The following is a 22184-nucleotide window of genomic DNA, read 5'->3' as shown; positions in this document are numbered from 1 at the left end:
CAAAATTTTTGTTTCAGACTCAAACCCTTTTATCCAAAATGTTTTATATATCATATCTCTTCTAACATTTTGCCCAACTCTTGTTGATTTGTCAGAACACAAAGTTGGGAGACATAAGTAAGAGCTTCATGTTTTGTGGTTGCTCAGAAAAAAAACAATTAGATTATTTTAACTTCTCACCCACTCCAAATACCAGATTTTTTAACCTGACTGGCTTAGTGGCCTAAAGACCCTAGTGCGCTAAGGGGACTCAGTGTCCCCAGAGACTCATGGAACACAGGGAATCTATACCCAGAAACAACGCTCAGGCAGACAGAAGCCCTAGCAGTAATATCTGTGGCTTTAAGCCAAAGAAACACTTTCAATCCTGTACAATAGGAAACACGTGTGAACTCTGCACTGATGCCTCTATTTATTACCCCTTACTGTTTCCTTCTCCCTCAGAAAACAATACTAACCCAGTCTGTGGATTTATATTCCTTGATTCTACTATTTTAGCTTTGCAGATAACATTACAGGTAATATGGTATGAAAACAAAAAGTATTTTTAAAAATATAAAATATTAAGCTCAGAATCTTAAATTACCAAGTTTCAGAGAAAATAAGCTACCCTAAGAGAGATTCAGCAAAAACAATAGATTCAAATACCCAAGGGCTGCAGATTGGAATCAAAAGATGCAATATATAAAACAGGTATGAAATGTTTAAAGAAATAATATGGCAGAACTGAAAACATATTCACACAGAAACTGTCATACAAATATTCACAGTAGGAATATTCTTAATAGCCAGAGTGGAAACTGATGAATGGCAAACAAAATGTGACATTATCCATACAGTGAAATAAAAGAAATGAAGTACTGATACATGCTACAACAAGGATGAACCTTAAAAGTATTATGCTAAGTGAAAGAAGGCACTAAAGGCTACATAGTGCATGATTCCACTTATATAAAACGTCCACTATAGACCAATCCATAAGAGAGAAGTAGATTAGTGGTTGCCAGGGACTGAGGGGACGAAGGAATGTGAAGTGAATGCTTAGTGGGTATGAGGTTTCTTTCTGGAATGATGAAAATATTCTGGAATAAGATAAGTGGTAATGGTTGCACAACATTGTAAATCTAGTAAAAACCACAGAATTGTACACTTTAAAACGGCTAAAATGGTGATGCAATTTTAAAAAATAGCAAGGAACATCAGAATATAATCTCTACCTCCTAGAACAGTCACTGGCACACAATAGGTACTCAATAAGTCTTTCTAAAAGAATTAACAAGAATCTGTTTTTAAAAAAAAAAGTCAGGCAGATCTCAAAAAGAACCAAATACAGCTTTCAGAAATTAAAAATATTTTCTGTGAAATCGAAAATCAACAGCAAATTAGACACAACTAAAGACAGAATTTGTAATCTAGAAGATAGCTATGATGAAATTACTCAGAATGCAGTACAACAGCATGAGAACAGCATGATGCTTCAGAGTCCTAGAAAGGCAGTCAAAGAAGAGTGAAGAAGTATAATCACAGAGATAATGACTAACAATACTCCAGAAAAAAAGCTATAAATCTACAAATATGAAGACAATATATACCAAGCTAGATAAATAAGAAATCTACACCTAGATATATTTAATGTAACTGCAAAACACCAAAGAAAAAGAAAAAGCAACCAGAAAAAAAGATGATCTACAAAGAAAACATCATTAGACTAAGAGTGGACCTCTCAACAAAAATAGAAGCCAGAAGATATCACAGTAAATATAGTCAAAGTGCTAAGAGATAATAGCTGTCAACCCAGAACTATGTCCCCAGGATTTAACATTTTAAAAAAACACATTTTTCTCAAATATAGAGGGGGCATGTACAAAAACTGACCACAGAGTTTTTTTTTAATCCCCAATAAATTTCAAATAATTACCTGTTCTGATTTCAATGGAATTAAATTAGAAGAAGAAAAAAGTGTTCTCATACATTTGGAAATTTGAAAATATACCTGTACATCATATGACAAAGTGGAAATCATAATGGAAACTAAAAATTACTTAGAACTGGATGATAATGAAAATACTACATATTAAAATATGTAGGGCCTCCCTGGTGGCGCAGTGGTTGAGAGTCCGCCTGCCGATGCAGGGGACATGGGTTTGTGCCCCGGTCCGGGAAGATCCCACATGCCACGGAGCAGCTGGGCCCATGAGCCATGGCCACTGAGCCTGCGCGGCAACGGGAGAGGCCACAACAGTGAGAGGCCCGCGTACCGCAAAAAAAACAAACAAACAAAAAAAAACATGTACAATGTAGCTAAAGTAGTACTTAGAACTCAAGTTCACTGCCCATTTTTCTAACATAATTAAGTCAGAAACAGCTAAATAACACCGCCCCCCAAGTAGACTAAAACTGACAGCTGAAATTAATAAAACAGGAAAACAAAGGTACAAAGGATCAAAACCAAAATTTGGTTCTTAAGATGAATAAAATCAAGAAACCTCTGGTGAAAAGTACTAGTAAGAGACAGCCTAATGAAAATACTACTTGCAAAAATACTCACAGCAGCTATTAAAAAAACTATAAAAGTAATTCTAGCTCAATAAATTTTAAAACATAGAATGGACAATTTCCTAAAAAACCCCATAATATATCCAGACTGACCTGAGAAGAAATAGAAAACCTGAGTTTTCTATTAAAAAATTTGAATCATAAACCCATAAACATTTTAAAGACAGTTTTGCAGCTAAGTGCTACCCGACATACGAAGAATAGATTCCTTTCATCATATATACATCCATCTTTTGTAAAATGAGGAAACACCACTTACAATTCTGGGAAGCTAGTATAACCTTGCCATAAAAACTAGATAAGGACAATATGAGAAAGAAAAATTGTAGGTCGATCTCACTCATCATCACAGATACAAAATTCCTAAACAAAACATTCACACAACAAACCAAGTATTTTTTAAAAATGGGGGAAGGTATTCTAAAGACAGAAGCACAGGAATAGTTTAATACTGAAAAATGATAAATATAATTCATCTTATTAAGTTTACAGGATAAATACTATGTATGATGATAAATTTTATGTGTCAACTTGACTGGGCCACAGGGTGTCCAGATATTTGGCCAAACTTCATTCTGGATGTTTCTGCAGGTATTTTTGGATGAGTTAAATATATATACATGTGGACAGAGTAAAGCAGGCTGCCTTCTCCAATGTGGGTGAGTCTTATCAGTTGAAGGTCTGATTAGAACAAAAGGCTGACCCTCCCTGGAGTAAAGGGAAATTCTTCTTGCCTGCCTGCCTGCCTTTGAGCTGGGACACTGGTTTTTCTCCTGCATTTGAACTCTAAGTGAAATATCAGCTCTTCCTGGCCTCAAGCCTGCCAGACTTCATCAGGAGACATCAGGTCTCCTGGTTCTGAGACACCTGGATTCAGACTGGAGCTATGCCATCAGGTCTCCTGGGTCCCCAGCTTGCCAACTGCAAATCTTGGGACTTTTCAGCCTCCATAACTGTGCAAGGCAATTCTTTATAATAGATTTCTTTCTATATGTATACAGCTGACCCCTGAACAATGTGGGCATTAGGAACCCCCACGCAGCTGAAAATCTATAACTTTACAGTCAGTCCACCATATCTGTGGTTCTGCATCTGCAGATCCAACCAACCACGGATCATGTAGTACTGTAGTACATATTTACTGAAAAAAATTTGCATACAAATGGACTTGCACAAACCAATGCTGTTAAAGTATCAACTGCATATCCAACTGGTTCTGTTCCTCTGACGAAACCTGACTAATACACCATGTAACCATCTCAATAAATACAAAAAAAAAAAAAAGAATTCAATAAAATTCAAAACCCATTCATGGTTAAAAAATAAAGAAGGAAAAAATTTAAACTGATAAAGATTAATTATGAAAAACCTAAAGCAAACTTCTTACCTAGTACAAACTTCCTACTAAAGGTTAATGTTATAAATGTTCTTTTGAAGATCAAGAAGACAAGAATGGGACCTCCCTGGTGGCGCAGTGGTTTAGAATCCACCTGCCAATGCAGGGGACATGGGTTCAAGCCCTGGTCCAGGAAGATCCCACATGCCACGGAGCAACTAAGCCCATGCGCCACAACTACTAAGCCTACGCTCTAGAGCCTGCGTTCCTAGAGCCCATGCTCTTCATCAAGAGAAGCCGCTGCAGTGAGAAGCCTGCACACTGCAACAAAGAGTAGCCCCCGCTCGCCGCAACTAGAGAAAGCCCGCGTGCAGCAACGAAGACCCAACGCAGCCAAAAATATATAAATAAATAAATTTATATATATAAAAAAAGACAAGAACGCCTACAATCACCACTTTTATTCAACATCATACTAAAGATCCTAGATTAGAGAGGAAAAAACAAAACAATGTTGCTCCCAGATAATGAGATCTATATAGTAATCCCAAATAACATACAAAACTGAACAAATTATTCAAATTTCATATACTGATCTGACATAAAATCAATATGTAAATATCAATTACATTTCTATATACACAACAAACAGAAAATGCACTGAAGTGGAAAATACTGTTTACAACAAAAAATAAATAAATAAATACGATGTCTGGGGATAAAACTAACAAAAAATGAGCAAGACTTGTATCCAGAAAATTATAGAACTCTGCTAAAAGAATACCCTAAAGGAGTAAAGAGATAATCTTGTCATGGATAAGACAGTATCGAATTTGATCTACAGATTTAATACAATTCCAATTTTAAAATTCCAATAGGGTTTTTCTGTGGGGGAGGGGAGTAAGGAGCTAACAAGCTGATCCTAAAATTTTTTTGAAAAAATCAAGCTGATTCTTAAAATTGGGGTGGTGGGGGGAAGCTAAATCTCAAATAGTGGAACACTCCAAGAAGGATGAAAAAAGTGGGGCGATTTGCCCTACCTGGTATCAAGACTTAGCGCAGAAAGGATGGACTATTCAGTAAATGGTTCAGGAACAACTTGTTATTCATATTGGGGAAAAAATGAAGTTGGATTCCTATATTATATCAAACAAAAATAAAAAACAAAACAATACACATACATATATTTTTTAAAAACTTAAGTGCCAAAGGCAAAACCATAACATATTCAAAAGAAAATACAGGGCAGTATCTATAAGACCTAGGGGCAAGGAAAGATTTCTTAAGTTTAAGTCACAAACAGTACTTAACATTCAGGCAGACAAATTCAATTACATTAGAGTTATGAACATATATTCTTCAAAAAACACTGTGAATACAGTAGAAAGGCAAGTGTAAATTATGGAAAAACAATTGTAGCACACAGCTGAGTATTAGTTCCCAAAATATACATGAAGATCCTCAAATTAGTAAGAAAACACAAGCCACTCTATAATGGAATATAATTTGCAAAAATACTGAATAACTATGCTGTACACCTGAGAGTAACACAATATTGTATATCAACCATACTTCAAAACAAAAAAAAAAAAAAACCACAAGCCACTCAAAAGGAAAAACAGGTAGGCAGCTGAACATTAAAAGATATAAGTTTATGAGAGGATGATCAACATCGTATTTCAGGACAGACAAGCTAAAATCACAATAAGATACTATTTTATACCCACCAGATTGGCAAGATTTTGCCAAAGTCTGACTATACCAAGTAATTATGAATATCTGAATTAATGGGAACTTGCTGGTACTGAGGATATAAATTGGTACAACCACTTGAAATAAAATGCATTATTTTGTAAAGCCAGTAATACATTATGATTCAGTAATTCTACTTACAGATAATAAATCTAATATACTAGATCTATACTTGAGAGAAAATTATCTTGTATATGTACATCAGGAGAGACTCAAAATGTTCACAGCAGAGATAATATTCAAATTTAGGGACATTTCTCTTATACTTTTTCTTATACTAAAGTTAGCTTTAAGAATTCATTTGACTTCACTTTGTTATATACCTGAAACTAACACAACATTGTAAATCAACTATACTCCAATAAAAATTAAAAAAAAAAAGTTAATTTGACTAACAACCAACCGAAAGAGAGTTCAGTATTTTACTTATTTTATAAATACCCCTGTGGGAAAATACCACTTCCCTGAATTGTGTTCCTGCAAAAAGCCCTAGCCTTCTGACATGCAGAAATATATATGATATAAAGATAGGAAATGTCTGTTTACATTTCCCCCAGAAATATTTCACTCTTCACATACCTTAAGAATTATATCTATAGCCAATTACCTAGTTAATTGCTCTGATCTAAAAGGATAGTTAAATTTCTCTTATCTCCCTGAAAGTGCCAAGTGAGTACACAAAAGGTTACAGTACAGATTAGGTTCCTAGGTTAACTCCCACAATTCCAGAAGACTGGAGATCTATCTCCCTAGGTATTACATTTCAAGGAAGAATAAATGGGTCGCAGGAACTTGGAGATGTCTTTAGGTCCAAGAGGGCTAACTGGCTCCTGAAGAGATTTCATTTATTCATCAAAGGGTTGGAGTTAATATTCATTACATTTTCAAGGATATCTTCTTCCAGAAGGGCAGGGAGATAGATGCCTCCTTCCCTTCATGAGCAAAGAAAAATCATTTTCCTCACCGCTTGCCTACTGAGTGTCCAACTACTTGCATAGGATAACTGACCTGAGTCTTGATGCATTGCCCTAAGGGTCGGAAATAGGGCAAAAGAGAGCCAACACATTCATTACTTACTGTGAGGTACTGACTAAGTCTCTCTCTGATCCAGAACATCTCCTGTGTGTATTCAGGATAAAATTATTAAGAACCCAACAGTCCCCAATGCACCTCCCATTATGATGACAACTATGAAGAAAGTAGCTATAGTTAGAATAATTCCCAGTGGGGTTTGCAGGAAAGGGGGCAGCCACACAAAGTACGTCAGTTCATTAGATTCATGTAGTGTAACCTTATGGAATGCCTGTGCCAAGATCTAGGATCTTACTTTACTTCTTGATTCTGGGAAGACCCAGTCCTCCACAAACCTAATATAACACTTGCTCAGGTGAAAAACAAAATGCCAGTATCCTTCCTATACTGATTCTCACTATTAGGCACTCAACAGATACTGTACTTTTCTGATAAACTCCTCACTGTCCAGACCCACAATACTCATTCTCTGAAATTCAAGAACTGAACAGATTTGGATAACTCAATATCCCACCATATCCAAACCTACTACCTAAACTTTCACTTTATGAACTCAGGAACTGAATAGATTTTGGTCATGAGGAATACTTGTATCATAGACAAATTTTGGGAGGAAAACAAGAAACGCAAATATAAATATAAAAGTATGTTCACATGTAGGTGAATGTGCATGTGTGTGTGTTCTAAGATGCCTACCTAAAGATTTCTAGCTGGTCTCAAAAAGTTATTGCTAGTTGTCCATCAATTCACAAGTGTACAAACTCTGCCTGTGAGTTTTGTATATAATTTGACCCTCCATCTAAATATAAACGACGGATTGGTTAAGCAAATATATACGCATACAACAAAATTCTACGTAGCCATCTATGAAGTTGCAGGTTCTGAAAAATCACTGATACAACTCTCCGTGTGACTACCTGGAAACCGAGGCTCAACAAAATGAGGAGTAAAAAGAAGTCAACAGATGAAAACTTGTGGGCTTCCCTGGTGGTGCAGTGGTTGAGAGTCCACCTGCCAATGCAGGGGATATGGGTTCCTGCCCAGGTCCCGGAAGATCCAACATGCCGCGGAGCGGCTGGGCCCGTGAGCCATGGCCGCTGAGCCTGCGTGTCCGGGAAAGGCCACAACAATGACAGGCCCACGTACCGCAAAAAAAAAAAAAAAAACCAAAAAACTTGTATTAAATGGCATACTTGTGCAAAAAAACTTCTCTCCCTCTCTACTGGAATGTCCCATCAACATTTAAACATGAGCTCACCTACCTCATGTTAACAGAAACCTTGGAATAGCCACTCTCCTCTGCAATCACCTCCTCTCCTTCAGCTAAATTATACATATTAGCATCACGTATTCATTTTCCATTCATTCCTGAATCCATCACAATCTGCTGCCTGACCTAGTAATCCCGCTACCCAAACTCGATATACTCAATACTTACTAAATTAGATACTACCTAGTAAATATCTCTTAAATCATTCTCCTTTTTCTTTTCTCATCCAACCTATCATTACCCTCTAAATGTAATAGTTTCCTACATCATCTCCCCGTTTCAATTCACCAAGATAAATTTTTAAAACACAGATTTGATCACATTGCATACACGATTAAAACCTCATCCTACTCTTTAAAACCCATTGCTATAGGATCAAGTCCAAATGTCCAAACATTCGAGCACTGCCTGAATGACACTGCAGAATACAGCCCCCTACACACTTTTCTAGCCTCATGTTCTACCACTTTCCCCCAACTACTCTAGTGTTTTTATCCTTTCAACCTCACCAAGCGCCTTGTTCTTTTTGAATCTTCAAATATATCACTGTCTCTACTGGAACAAAGCACATCTGAGTAACTCCATTTATCACATAATCCAGGAAAACAGAGTCTCTTGCCTCATTCTTTTTGTTTTGTTTTTTGTGGTATGCGGGCCTCTCACTGCTGTGACCTCTTCCGTTGTGGAGCACAGGCTCCGGACGCGCAGGCCCAGCGGCCATGGCTCACAGGCACAGCCGCTCCGCGGCATGCGGGATCTTCCCGGACCGGGGCACGAACTCGTGTCCCCCACATCGGCAGGCGGACTCTCAACCACTGCGCCACCAGGGGAGCCCTCTTGCCTCATTCTTTACCAAACTATATACCCTGCATAAAAAAGTGATAATTAATAAATATTTGTTGAATATCACAGTCACAAAATATAATAAAGATACTTCATGGGAAAGACTGGTCTATAGAGGATCTAGTGTCGTGGCTAAAAAGAAAAGTACCAAAAGCCACCAAATTACATTAACCAAATGGCAGCAACAAAAACAGAGACCTTACGGTATTTTCTGAGGCAGAAAATGAAATAAACCGAAATATTATCATAATCTCTTATTAATATGCATATTTCTAAGGGAGAATGAGGAACATTTTAAAACCTTTCACTCACAAGTTTTTCCTTCTCTAGTTTTTGCAGCAAAATTTCCATGTTACTTCCAATTCTTGTCTTTTCTACAACTTCATAGAGACTGCAATACATTCCATTCTTCAAAACTGACATAGGAAAAAATACATAGTAAATATTCAAATCAAGTCTGCTTCTTATATATTTTAGTAAAATTAAATTGCTTTACCTTCATATGGACCTAAGTAAGTTTCCTTATAAAACAGCGCTGGAGGGATTTTCTGTTTCAGATGATCAATACTCATAACTGTTTCAACATCTAACTTCTCAGGACTGAAAGAAAATTGAAAAGGCATATTTGCCTTACCTGTATTTTTAACTCTAGCAATGTTCTCTCTCTCTCGCTCCTTCTCTCTCTCTCTCTCTCACACACACACACGCACACGCACACACACACAAACCCACCCCCACACACACACACAAGTATCCTGATGGAATACAGAAGAGCATATTTATGAATATCATACTTGATATTTGATTTGGGCAGTTCAGATATATGTACAGGTAGCTAGACTGTCCAGCAATATTACCAACCTTCCATCTTTGAGCCAGAAGCTAACCCTTATTTATACCAATTTTACTAACCACAAAAGATAAAAAGTTACCATTTTATTAAATGCAATTCAAATATGAACAGTTAAATTAATCTTCAACCATTTATGGGGACCCATAATGTTTACTGTGGTGGTAGCAAAAGATCATTTTAAACCTTTCTATTCCAACATATGTTGCACAGGACTGAAAACAGCATATAAATTTTAACTTAACTGACCACATCAAGCTGTTTCCAACAAAGAACTGATAAATTTTAAGTCTATCATGTTCAAATTGCTAAATGAAAAATATATCTAATTAGGACAAAACTTTGAAAAATACTTTTAATATTTAAAATCACTAAAAAAAAATCTTATGCCATAAATGTGTATAACTATTTAGCCCATCTGCAAATCAAGACAGAAAAGCATAGGGCTCATTCTGCCAACTAAGTTTCCAAAGTTATCAAATCAATCTTTTTTAAAACAAACCACTGTTTATATGTAAGTTCTTATGGATCAAAGTAAAATTTAAATGTAAGTAAGAAAAAGGAATTTTAAGTATAAGTAAGAACTGAATAATTAGCAACTACTAACTGCTATTTTCTTGTAATATAACATACTTACAGCTTGATAGGCAAAAAAGCACGAGTGGCTGACCTCAGAGAAATATAACACAAAAGCTTTCCTTTATTTAAAAGCTGTCCTTTCCACAACGTGTAGTTAAATTTATCTAAATAAAAAGAATAATGACACAACTCAGCCTCTTGGCAGCCCAGAAGCAAATATTTACTAGAACTAAGGGGAAAAACATCCAGAAACACAGTTTAAGTAGAACCACCAAAAGAAAACTTGACATTTCTATTTACAGGGAATTCAAATACTAGGATTTTTGTTTCAGGTATCTTTTCCCCTATAAAATTATTCCAGATGAAAAGAATAACAAATTTATTTGCCTAAATGTCCTCATATCAGAAAGCTGAGGAGCAAAGACAATACAGTACTGCCCTCCTATTACCCCCAAAGGAGACTATACTAAATCCAGTTAACTACATGAATCCCTCACAATGTCTTACAGCTTCCACTTGCGCTCTTCTCATCATAGAGAAATCTGAAGATAGAAAGTGTCAATATTGCTTTCAATCTTCTCTCTCTTCTAAATTCTACACCTCTGATGAAGTTATTAATACTTTTAAAAGGCTGAGTTGTGAAACTTGTTCTATTTTTTACCTTTATCAACAAAGTGCTAAAATTCTTTGGTCTATTCACAGTACCAGCAGATTCTCAAAGGAGACCTTATGTTTGGATGACCAAATGTTGATGCTACATCATAACATGGCCTCGAGCTTTTTCAAACTTTGCAGATTCTCATTCATTATAAAAATAAAACAAAGTACTTATTAATTTTTTTACTCTACATACTTATTCTTTCGATTTACAAAACTAAAAGAAAGAAATGTAAGAATCTTACCTGAGTTTCTATCTGCATTAAAGCTGTTAGATCTACAAATAAATTTTTAAAAAGAAGAAAGAAATATTACTGATTTCTAACAACATGAAAGTTAACATTCAGGGCATTGATAGAAATGCTATTTTTTAATGGGATACTGTACAATAGAATTAAATCCTTCCCTCCCAGTATGAAGAACAAATTACTTATTACAACATTTAATAAATTCAAGTCTACTCAGAGAAATCAGAATCACTTACTTGGCTCAAATTACCGTATTTTCCCAAATTTAAGGGAGCTGTTTTTCCCAAAAATATCCATCAGGAGAGAATACAGTCCTTTAAAGTCTCGGTCAACTACTTTATTTTGGTGATGAGATGTGAAGAAATAGCCTCAATCATACTTAAATATTTACTAAGCTTCTATTATTTACTAGGCACAGTTCTGGGTAACAGAATTACAGGGATGAACAAAATCCCTGCCTTCATAGAGCTTACAGTCTCATAAGGAAGACAGACAATAATCAAAAAGTAAGTATATAGTACAACAATCAAAAAGTAAGTATATAGTTTACCAGATGATGATCGTTTTAAGTGCTATGGAAAAAAAGGAAGAAAGGTACTAAGGGTACATAGGTTTCAAAAAAAAAATCATGGAAGGTCTCACTGACAGTGTAAACTATGCAGCTAACTGAGGAATGAGGAGGAATAGCAAATGCAGAGGCAGGAGCATTCATGGCAACATTCAAGGTACAACAAGGATGTTCATTTTAAATGATATGGAGGGTCAACAGATGAAATCAAAGAGGCAAAGAAAATTAACAGACAATCATTATTCCTAGGGGTATAACCTTATAATTAAGTGCTGGGTGTCTTTTAAAAATCACTGTTGAAAGGCACTATAGTAAATGTATCATGGAGATCACAAATATAGAGCCACCGAAAAAAGAAAGAATGAAAGAAAAACACAACTGTCAGGATATTACACAGATCAGTACTTGTGGCTGTGGATGGTTTCCAGGGCTATTCACTGACCAAAAAAAAGTGCTGCATCTCAAACAACTTAAATGAAGACAATCTGATCTGAAAACTGATTAAAAGGTTGACCTTAAAGGGCTTCCCTGGTGGCGCAGTGGTTGAGAGTCCACCTGCCAATGCAGGGGACACACAAAAAAATGCAGGGGACACAAAAAAAAAAAAAGAAAAAGAAAGGCTGACCTCAAAAGTGTTTCATGAAATGTGGCTTTTTAAAACTGCAGTATTTCTAAATTAATAGATATCACGCATGACTTCAAATCTGGGAACTCAAAGTAAAAATAAGTAGATATTTAACTGTTTCACCTACATCTCTGTAAATTTACTTATTCAATTTTGCCAAAACATTTTCTGGAATCACCCCCATGGGGGGGAAAAAAGAAACTGATTTGTACCTGGTCACCTTATAGTAGAGCTTGTAAGAAATCATCAATTAACTCATAATTAACTCTGACTGACCATCAGAATCACCTGGAAGTGTGTAAAAACTACCACAGCCTAGGCTCCTTCATAACTACTTGATTTAACTGGTTTGAGATGGGGCTGAGGATTTGTAGAAGCTCCCCATTTCCAGGAGAGCTAATACACAAAATTTCACTTTTAAAAACTGCATTTGGGGGAATTCGCTGGCAGTCCAGCAGTTAGGACTCTGTGGTTTCACTGCCAAGGGCCCAGGTTCGATCCCTGGTCTAGGAGCTATGATCCCACGTGCTTCATAGCACAGCAAAAAAACAAAATCAAACAAGCAAACAAAACTGCATTTGGGCATTCCCTGGTGGTCCAGTGGTTAGGACTCCCAAGCTTCCACTGCAGGGGGCACAGGTTTGATCCCTGATCAGGGAACTAAGATCCTGCATGCCACGTGACATGGCCAAAAAGAAAAACCCAAAAAAACCAGCTGCATTTATGCAGTTAAACAAACCTTCACTATCAGGAAAAAAAAGGTTAACCGGTGAGGTTTAATTTAGTTTTTATTTCCACACAGTTAAGTATCTGTCCTTCTAACTGACTTCTTAAAAGTCATCATGAACATTCATAAATCTAATTAATTTCAAGAGAAGGAAAAAAAATGGGAAGAAATACAAAGCGTTCCTCCTAACTCAGAAGTGCAGGATACGTGATATAATACCATTCTGGATGACGTCTAAAATTCATGAGTCTTACCTTGATGAAGGTACGAACTTTGGAGTTTGTATATCATCTTTATAAGTAAAAGACACAACTGCATATGGACACACGTGTCTCGGTCTTCGCCTTAGCTCATCAAAGCCATACTCATAAAAATAATACTAAAAATAAGAAAATGCAAAATTAACTTCCTTAAGAAGGCAAGAAGTAGACAGTGAAATCTTACAATTACCTGCCTGGTTTTTGAGAAACACAATACCACTTAAGTACCTTTAATGAAAAATATCTTCAAGCATTGCTTGTCAATTTAATTAAAATAATTTGTACTTTATATTCATTGTATGATATAAAATATTCTGCTTCTATATATATACCAGATGCCAGGATGCTAATAGGTATTCCAAAAGTTTACTTCTGAAGAACTAACCAGTGGGAATGTGCAACAAATTTCCTCATGAAAATGAAACAAATGGAGCCTAAGCTCCCAGGTCAGCCCAGAAAAACCAATTTGATACAATAGTAAAATACTAAGAACACAATTTCAAGCAAACCTAGCATTTTGCTCATTATTTCAAAAGAAAAACACTTTTTTGACTCTAACTGCAGACAAAGCAACAAAGGGGAGGTGGCGGAGATTACAAACATAGGTGACAAAGGCAGCTGAACCTCTTCCTATTACCCTATCCATCTGCCTCACCCCTTCACCTATTCACAACATTCATTGGATTAGGGTTTTCTGACCTGCAGTCTAGGGATTTTCATGAAAAAGAATGCCCTAGTTTATAAACAAAGCACTGTCCTTCAAAGTCCATTCTCTTGGGAAACTTCCAATAATGTTGCTGTTGCTCTAAAAATGCCTGGAATTTTTCTGGAAACATCAAGCCAATTTACAAGTTCTGCTACAAAAACCAGTAACTACTTTATAGTTATATTTCATATCTACTAATACTACTGTCCAGAAGGTAATCAAATGAGTCAGCCCAGATGACTTTGGTGAATATAATTTTTGCTAAAAGCCCCCAACAACAGGTCTTGCCCACTGAGATTCTTCAAAAAGAAAAGAGCAAGAATAAACTTTATTTTATATAAATAAAGTAAAAATTAAAGAAAAGAGAAAGAACATTTCCAGGGAGGTTAGCACCACCACTTTTCACATAGAATCCATTCAGATATACACATTTTTTATACATTTGTTAAAAAGAGTAACATTATAGTCAAACAACATATAAAAACACAACTGATATTCATCAAATACTACACTTTTAAATATGTGTAGTTTACTATAAATCAATTACATCTGAATAAAACTTAAAGAATGAATTCTAAGTTTGCATTTTAGAAAAATACTAATAAAAATATCTACCAAATCAATAATACAAAGTGATATGAATTAAGGTAATTCAAGGGGCTTTAACTTTACCTTAAAGAATGAGCAATGTTTTATTAGACAGGATCTTTCTAGGCCAGGAGAAACCAAGGCTTCAAGAGGAAATGAGATCGTTGAGGGCAGGAATTATACAAAAAACAGGCTGGAGGTCACAGTCTACAGGCAGGGAGAGCTAGCTAGGCTAAGGAGTCTTAATATCACTGTAAGTCTAAGAGGGGGGCCACTGTTATGTTTCTGAGCTATCTTGGAAACACTGAACAAACAGCAGTGAGAGTCACTGGAGTCTAGCAGTGGTAAGTGGAAACCAGAGTCTAGTGTGGTAGCAAGGAAAACTGAAAGGGAGACATTTTAAAGGATTTAGTGACAAACTGATATGAGGTCATAACACTAAAATGGATCCAGGTACTTACCTGAGTAAGCTCATAAGCTCTATAAGCCAAAAGTGATGTAATTCTATTGGCATTCTTCGACACATGACATTCATGCTTTGGTGTTGGGTCCAAAGCACTTTTATTTAATATAGATTCCAAACTTTTTACACCCATGGGGTCATATATACTCTTTATTTTACCCTAAAATACAGAAAATCTTTTAAGTCCACCAAAACCTAATTACTGACTGTATAACATTAATATTATAGAATAACTCTTTGAATATAGATTACCTATAACAACAGCTTTTTCCTTTAATACCTGGTAATAAAGTAATACCCAACACTTTTTGCTAATATCGAAGCAGTAAGAAAAAGTTAACCAAAAAAAAAAAAAGCTTGTTTGAATTTAATACAAGGAAATTAAAATTTTCTTCACAACACTTCAATAGCTTAAATAACATTATCAACATATTTCCCTCTCTTCATTCTTTTCTTTGGAAAGGAAAGCAAACTCTAAAGCTCAGAAAGCTCAGATTAAAGACGGCAAACCACTCTCAAAAGTATCTTTATACGCCAAACACAAGCAAGCACTGGTTTTTAATTCAATCAAACCCCTAAAGACAGGGTCGACTAAAATCCAAGTCAAATGCTGTCTTTGATATATGAAATGTAAAAGTTGAAATTACCTTCATTATTTTAAAAATAACAACATCGCCCACTGCCCCAGCTTCCAAAGGATTAGCTTGTAATAAATCAGCATACCTAGAAAGATAGACACCTAGCAAAGAGGGAAAAATTAAAGTTTTGTTTTAATATGGACACAAATATAAAAAGTCCAAATATTTAACATAATAAGAGATAAAAGGTATGACACCTTTAAAAAAAATGTAATGATAGCTGATATTTAACCAAAGCAAAAAATAAAACTAGAAAAAACATGAAAAATCAAAATTTTCAAAATCACTAGAACTAGACTAAGAGATTAAAAAAAAAAGATAACCCTTGTTTAATTGGAAGTATGCAAAATCAGAAACAAAGGATAAAACTGGTTTTCATTGCAGAACCTGAAACTAGTCTCTTTTTCTGGGAACATGACAAAGCATACATGAATTTAATTATAAGGACAACAGCGAAATTAGATAATATATTTTTAAAGGGCAACTTAGTAGTAGGTATATGAAAAAAGAAAAAAGATTACCCATGGAAGGACTGCCAAGAATTGTTATTTTGGACTGGCCCACCTGTAATCCTTTTTCACATATGCTCTGAACCTAAATAAACAAAACATTTCATCTTACAGTCAATACATTAAAAATGTGAAAAGACAGTTTGTAAACTTGTTTTAAGTAAAATCCAAGCTTCTAAATTATATTTTTTTGTTACAGAAATTATACATATACATGCTAGTTTATGACTAAATATCAATGTGAAACTGGCTTACACTTCCAATGTAACCATAGTTGTAATCTATTTTTGTTTATGCCACGTCTGACATATACTTAGAATTCATGCCATTCATATATATAAACATCCCCTTTTAGAAAGAATTAGTCCTGGCAAACTATTTAAAAAGAAATTAACTCCACCTAAACATCTTTGATCAAAGGAGTAAAAATAGTTCCCAGCACATATAATCAGTAATATAGAAGATAATCTGCTTTAATAAAGGAAAAATTATTTACTATCAAGCACATTCCAGGGGGGAAAATTAGGTTTGATCAAAGAAAAAATGAACATATTTGAAAAGCAAATTACAAACAATGAAGTACCTTGCACTAAGCCATTTTTTCCATTTCTACATCAAAAAATTGTTAGTTTATAAAAATCAAGTGTATAGTATAACTGATTCACTTTGTTATAAAGCAGAAACTAACACACCATTGTAAAGCAATTATACTCCAATAAAGATGTTAAAAAAAATCAAGTATTGATTAATTGCAAATTTAGGTAACTTACAATGGAAGCACTTTCAAATTGTTTTTTATAAAATGGGTTCACTTACCTGATACCGATCAACCATCAGAAATGCATAGGATTCTGAAAGTTCTTTATCTAAACGACCATCAAACTTCAGTTCTCTTCGCTTTTCTGTAAACTAAATGAAATTAAATCTATAACGACTCCTTAGTATGTGCTTATGTTTTTCAAGCTAAGAGTTTCAGGAAGCTTATTTCTAAGAAATTCCAAATCAGCAATTCCCTGGTGGTCCAGTGATTAGGACTCTGCGCTTCCACTGCTGGGGGCCCGGATTTGATCCCTGCTCAGGGAACTAAGATCCCACAAGCCACGAGGCATGGCAAAAAAAAATCCATATCTACAAAAGTGGAAATTATCTTTTCTCTCCCTGTAATTTCTACACTTCATTTTTTCCCATTATAATTGGATCTTTATCCTTACAATATAGTCAAATAAGCACCTAGTGCTAAACAATTTTAACTAAATTTCTATTAAAATCTTACCACATTCCAACTCTCCCATAGATTTTTTTTTTTTTTTTTTTTTTTTGCGGTATGCGGGCCTCTCACTGCTGTGGCCTCTCCCGTTGCGGAGCACAGGCTCTGGACGCGCAGGCTCAGCGGCCATGGCCCACGGGCGCAGCCGTTCCACGGCATGTGGGACCTTCCCGGACCGGGGCACGAACCCGTGTCCCCTGCATCGGCAGGCGGACCCTCAACCACTGCGCCACCAGGGAAGCCCTCCCATAGATTTTTAAGTTCATTTTTTGATTATCTTTGGATCTTTCATTTTACCTGACATGGTGCACTGCATATAGGTGGTTTAATAAATCTCTGTTTAATGACCAACTTCTAGACTATAAACTCAATTAGGACAAGGAAAAATGTTTCATTTCTTTACAATTATATTCTCAGTGCCAAGTACATAAGCCATGTTCCATACCCATTTCCAGGATAAAAGAGTGACTTGATCTAAGTACATAAGTCACCCTCAACTGCTGGCTTTCACTTTTAGATACAAGCAAATAGATATGGAGCCCACACCTAACAGATTTACATGCCATGTTCAGGCTATTACCGATCTTCAATAATATAATTAATGAATCTTTAAATGTTCATATAAAATTAACAAATAATTCCTATCATATCATGAAACCACATCAAACTACCAAGGTTTTAATTTCATCTGGGAGCCATTAACATTCATCCACTTTAGGGATCCTTTCAAAGTTAAATTCTCATAGCACTAGATTAACCAACCTACAAAAGTACAAAATTAATAGTATATCATGTACATCAGAAAGCAATATACACATCAAATATTTCTAAACATCTCATTTGTATTACCTCAGGATTATTATGGCTTTTCCTAAATCAAAACTCAAAAAAAGATTCTAATTTGTATATGAAGCTTAAATTCACTACCTAACAGGCTCAACTATTTCCCTTTGTTCTCACTTTTTCACTAAGAATTTCTACTAATGATATTAAGATAACTCAATTACCAGGCAATAACTGGGGAAAAAATTAAGCATATCCTAAAAAAAAAAAAAAAAACGTATTTTATTTCATTAACCTTCCAATTTAGACATAATATGCTCTTAGAGATTCCATTTAACTAACATGCTTGAAAGAGCAAAAAGCCTTGTAATGAATTTACAATTAAGCCATTATACAATAAGCTATCCCTATGCTTAAGATTCATTGTTAGTAAAAGAAGTTATCTTACACAATCACACGTTAATTTAACAGAACAGATAAATGTAGTGCAATATCAACAGTGTTTAGGGAAAACAACATGCCATTTAAAACTTGTTTTTCCCCTCCATAATTTGGTTTTCCTAAGAACTTTAGCATTTTTAAAGAAAAGGAAGAAAGTAAAACAAATTCCAGGCTATTAACTGGTTCTGAAGAATCTTACAAAAAGCACAATTTAAAACATACCTCCTGGACTTCCCTGGTGGCGCAGTGGTTAAGAATCCGCCTGCCAATGCAGGGGACACGGGTTCAAGCCCTGGTCCGGGAAGATCCCACATGCCGCAGAGCAACTAAGTTCGTGCGCCACAACTAGCGAGCCCGTGCTCTAGAGCCCGTGAGCCACAACTACTGAGCCCGCATGCCAAAACTACTGAAGCCCGCGAGGCATAACTACTGAGCCCGCATGCTGTAACTACTGAAGCCCGCACACCTAGAGCCCATGCTCTGCAACAAGAGAAGCTACTGCAATGAGAAGGCCGCATACAGCAACGAAGAGTAGCCCCGCTCGCCGAAACTAGAGAAAGCCCGCACGCAGCAATGAAGACCCAACACAGCCAAAAATAAATAATAAAAATAAATAAATTAAAAAAAAAAAAACAAAACATACCTCCTTTTCCAAAAGCTCATTATGTATCAAGCAAGCACGTCTGTAGTTAAAATTTGTTACTGAAGTTGGTTCAAGGTAAGATGAGTGGAGAATATTTAAAACATCTTCAAATTCCCGAGAGCCTGGAGTTAATGGCTGAAAAAGTGCTAAAATAAAAAACAGTATTAATTTTAAGATTCCATCTTAAATGTAGTTTTTTATATTTTTGTGGCTTTGTTAATATAACTTTTAAATAAAGTTAATATAACTTTTTAAGTAAAGTTAAAAAAAGCATCAAGGCTATCTTATTTTGTGATATGCAAAAGAGATACTTATTAATTCACTAAAGAAAAAACTCTTCAGCAGCGAGCATCTGGCATTGCACATGCAGAAAAGGAAGTTACAATTTTGCAAAACTTAGGGGATGCTACATTAGGAAACCTAAACTGCTTAAAGACGCTCATAAGAACCTGTGCATAAACTCAACTTGCCTCAACTCCTATTTTATGTTACATTTAGGTAGTATGTCTAGGACCATTTATTTCAGCAAATGAAATGCTTATGCCATAAGTAAAAGCATAAAAACACTTAAGACACTTAGCTGTCTATACAATAAAATGATTCTATCGGGTTTTTAATACTAAAGTTAGAATAAAATATGCTGCATCCATTAGCTTCTTGTATTACCAATATAAAGTAGGAGGATATTTACTATGAAAACTTGGTGAAATGGAAAGATGTGGAACTTTGGAGACAGACCAGGACACAAATATCAGGTCTAGCATTTACTGGCTTTGTGGGAGACCTTGGGTAAATCAATGACTTAACAAAACAAGCTCAGTACTTTCTTCAGTAAAAAGGAGAATTCCAGCTATCCTAATAACCACTATATGCCATATGGCACATAAGACAACACATGGAAAAGGCTCTAAGAACAGCATCTGGTGCAAAGAAAAACAGTAAAAGTTTTTATTCCCCACTCCACCAACTACTGCATACTCCCTTTAATTTTTAAAATACTTAAGTCAAATATACAATTTGTTCTTCAAACAGTAGCCTAATAACCTCAACTTTCCACTTTATGAAATAACTTATAAATTTAAAACATCAAGTCTATATATATACTTTCCCCAAACCAAAAGGAACCATTTATTTTTCACTGTAGATAGAAGTATTCATAGAACTTATGTTATATGCTATTACCTTAATTTCTTTCAAGATACTATAGAGTCAATAAATGTCATTCAAAATACTCTTAGACCACTACTGAAAGCGGTGTTCTACTTGTACATACTCTCAAAGGTACTAAAGAGCAGCTGTTGGGCTTCCCTGGTGGCGCAGTGGTTGAGTCTGCCTGCTGATGCAGGGGACACGGGTTCATGCCCCAGTCCAGGAAGATCCCACATGCCGCAGAGCAGCTGGGCCTGTAAGCCATGGCCGCTGAGCCTGCGCGTCCGGAGCCTGTGCTCCGCAACGGGAGAGGCCACAACAGTGAGAGGCCCATGTACCGCAAAAAAATAAATAAATAAAAGTAGATATTTAAAAAAAAAATAAAAATAAAGAGCAACTGTTTTTACTGTATTCCCTATAACGTCAAACGACATATCCATTCATCCACCAAACCACGTATATATTACAAAAGTGCCTGTAAAAATGTAGCTTTCAATGAGAGAATGTGTATAGAACAAATGATTCCCACTACTTTGGAATTGCACACTAAAAAAGGTGGCAGCGGGATAAAAGCAACATACTTATAATAATGCAATAAAGACAGTAGGAGTAAGCAGGAAAAAAAACACTCAAAAAGAACTAAAGAACTACTAAACACAGAGTGTGCTATAATAAAATTTATAGCAAATGGAGATACTCAATAATCTATTGATTGTAAGCTCCATGAGAGGAGGAACTATATCTGCCTTGTTCATTACTCTACCTTTTCTTGGGGCACTGGCCCCAAGCTGAATGACTGAGTGAGTGAAGATGAGAATAAACTTTGTCAAGACTTTTTTATATTGAATACAAATATATTCTAAACTACCAAAATATGATTGTTGTCATTTTAAATTAGGTCTCACAAATTCAACCATTCAGTGATATAGAAAACAAAATGAAAGCTCAAAAAACGGAGACATCCATTCTCTCAATTCAAATCTGTTTTATAGAATACAGTAGGAGAAAACGTTTTATCTTTGTGTCTGTCCCCAACTACACTGGAAAAACTTGTGAGGGAAAACAGCATGTGGAAGTTTTCATAGGCTTTCCCATCCAAAATGAGCCAAGCATGATTCTTAAAGTTGGGTTTTATGTATGATTGATTTTTATGTTTCTAAACTAACAAGTGACTTCAGGTATCTAAAGATGTGCCAAAAAGAAGTATCAAAAGAAGTAGCTTTAAATTTCTATGAAATTTTACAATCTACAAAATGAAATCATTTTCCTTAGCTAAGCTATTCCAACACTATTTCCACTGTCAATCTAACCAAAAGTGAAACATTCAAGTTAAATCATATAAATTTATATAGAAATTAACTTTCAAATTATTTTCAAAAAAGTACTTAACATTTCTGTTTCATTCCAAAGCAATGTCCTAGTCACCTCAAGTAATACTCAAGTAGACTGCCAGTGTGAAAAAAATTCTTGTGAATAAAAATACAGAAAAAGGTGCAAGATTTTAGGTCTAACAATACCTGTGTCCTAGTAGGTATTTTATATTTCATATATCTCAGTTGGCTTTACTAGTTAGGCCAAAGCTATAATTTCTAGTTTTTCTTCCCAATTATCAATTTCTGTAAGAATAAAATCATGCTGTAACTATTTTTAAAGATTTCAAGTCAATGTGCTGGTAATAGTAGTTTAGAAATATA

At 35.3% G+C, this 22184-nt stretch overlaps 1 protein-coding gene across 6 annotated transcripts in view; it reads right to left on the bottom strand.

The window, feature by feature from the left end:
• TASOR (transcription activation suppressor) overlaps nucleotides 1–22184 on the bottom strand; it is a 49458-nt gene that overhangs the window by 21607 nt on the left and 5667 nt on the right. For all 6 annotated transcript variants that reach the window (XM_065884998.1, XM_065884994.1, XM_065884995.1 and 3 more), the window contains exons 2-11: nucleotides 19342–19487; nucleotides 17024–17116; nucleotides 16220–16292; nucleotides 15708–15799; nucleotides 15059–15220; nucleotides 13298–13422; nucleotides 11121–11152; nucleotides 10277–10382; nucleotides 9286–9389; nucleotides 9102–9205 (exon numbers count right to left, since the gene is read on the bottom strand). In XM_065884998.1, the coding sequence (XP_065741070.1) occupies nucleotides 9102–9205; nucleotides 9286–9389; nucleotides 10277–10382; nucleotides 11121–11152; nucleotides 13298–13422; nucleotides 15059–15220; nucleotides 15708–15799; nucleotides 16220–16292; nucleotides 17024–17116; nucleotides 19342–19487 (1037 nt within the window). The remainder of the gene's footprint in view (nucleotides 1–9101; nucleotides 9206–9285; nucleotides 9390–10276; nucleotides 10383–11120; nucleotides 11153–13297; nucleotides 13423–15058; nucleotides 15221–15707; nucleotides 15800–16219; nucleotides 16293–17023; nucleotides 17117–19341; nucleotides 19488–22184) is intronic.

This window comes from Phocoena phocoena, chromosome 10 (genome assembly GCF_963924675.1).
Source record: "Phocoena phocoena chromosome 10, mPhoPho1.1, whole genome shotgun sequence".
NCBI classification, from domain to species: domain Eukaryota; kingdom Metazoa; phylum Chordata; class Mammalia; order Artiodactyla; family Phocoenidae; genus Phocoena; species Phocoena phocoena.
The sequence above is the reverse complement of the archived record's forward strand: the minus strand, read 5'-3'. Positions and strand labels throughout refer to the sequence as shown.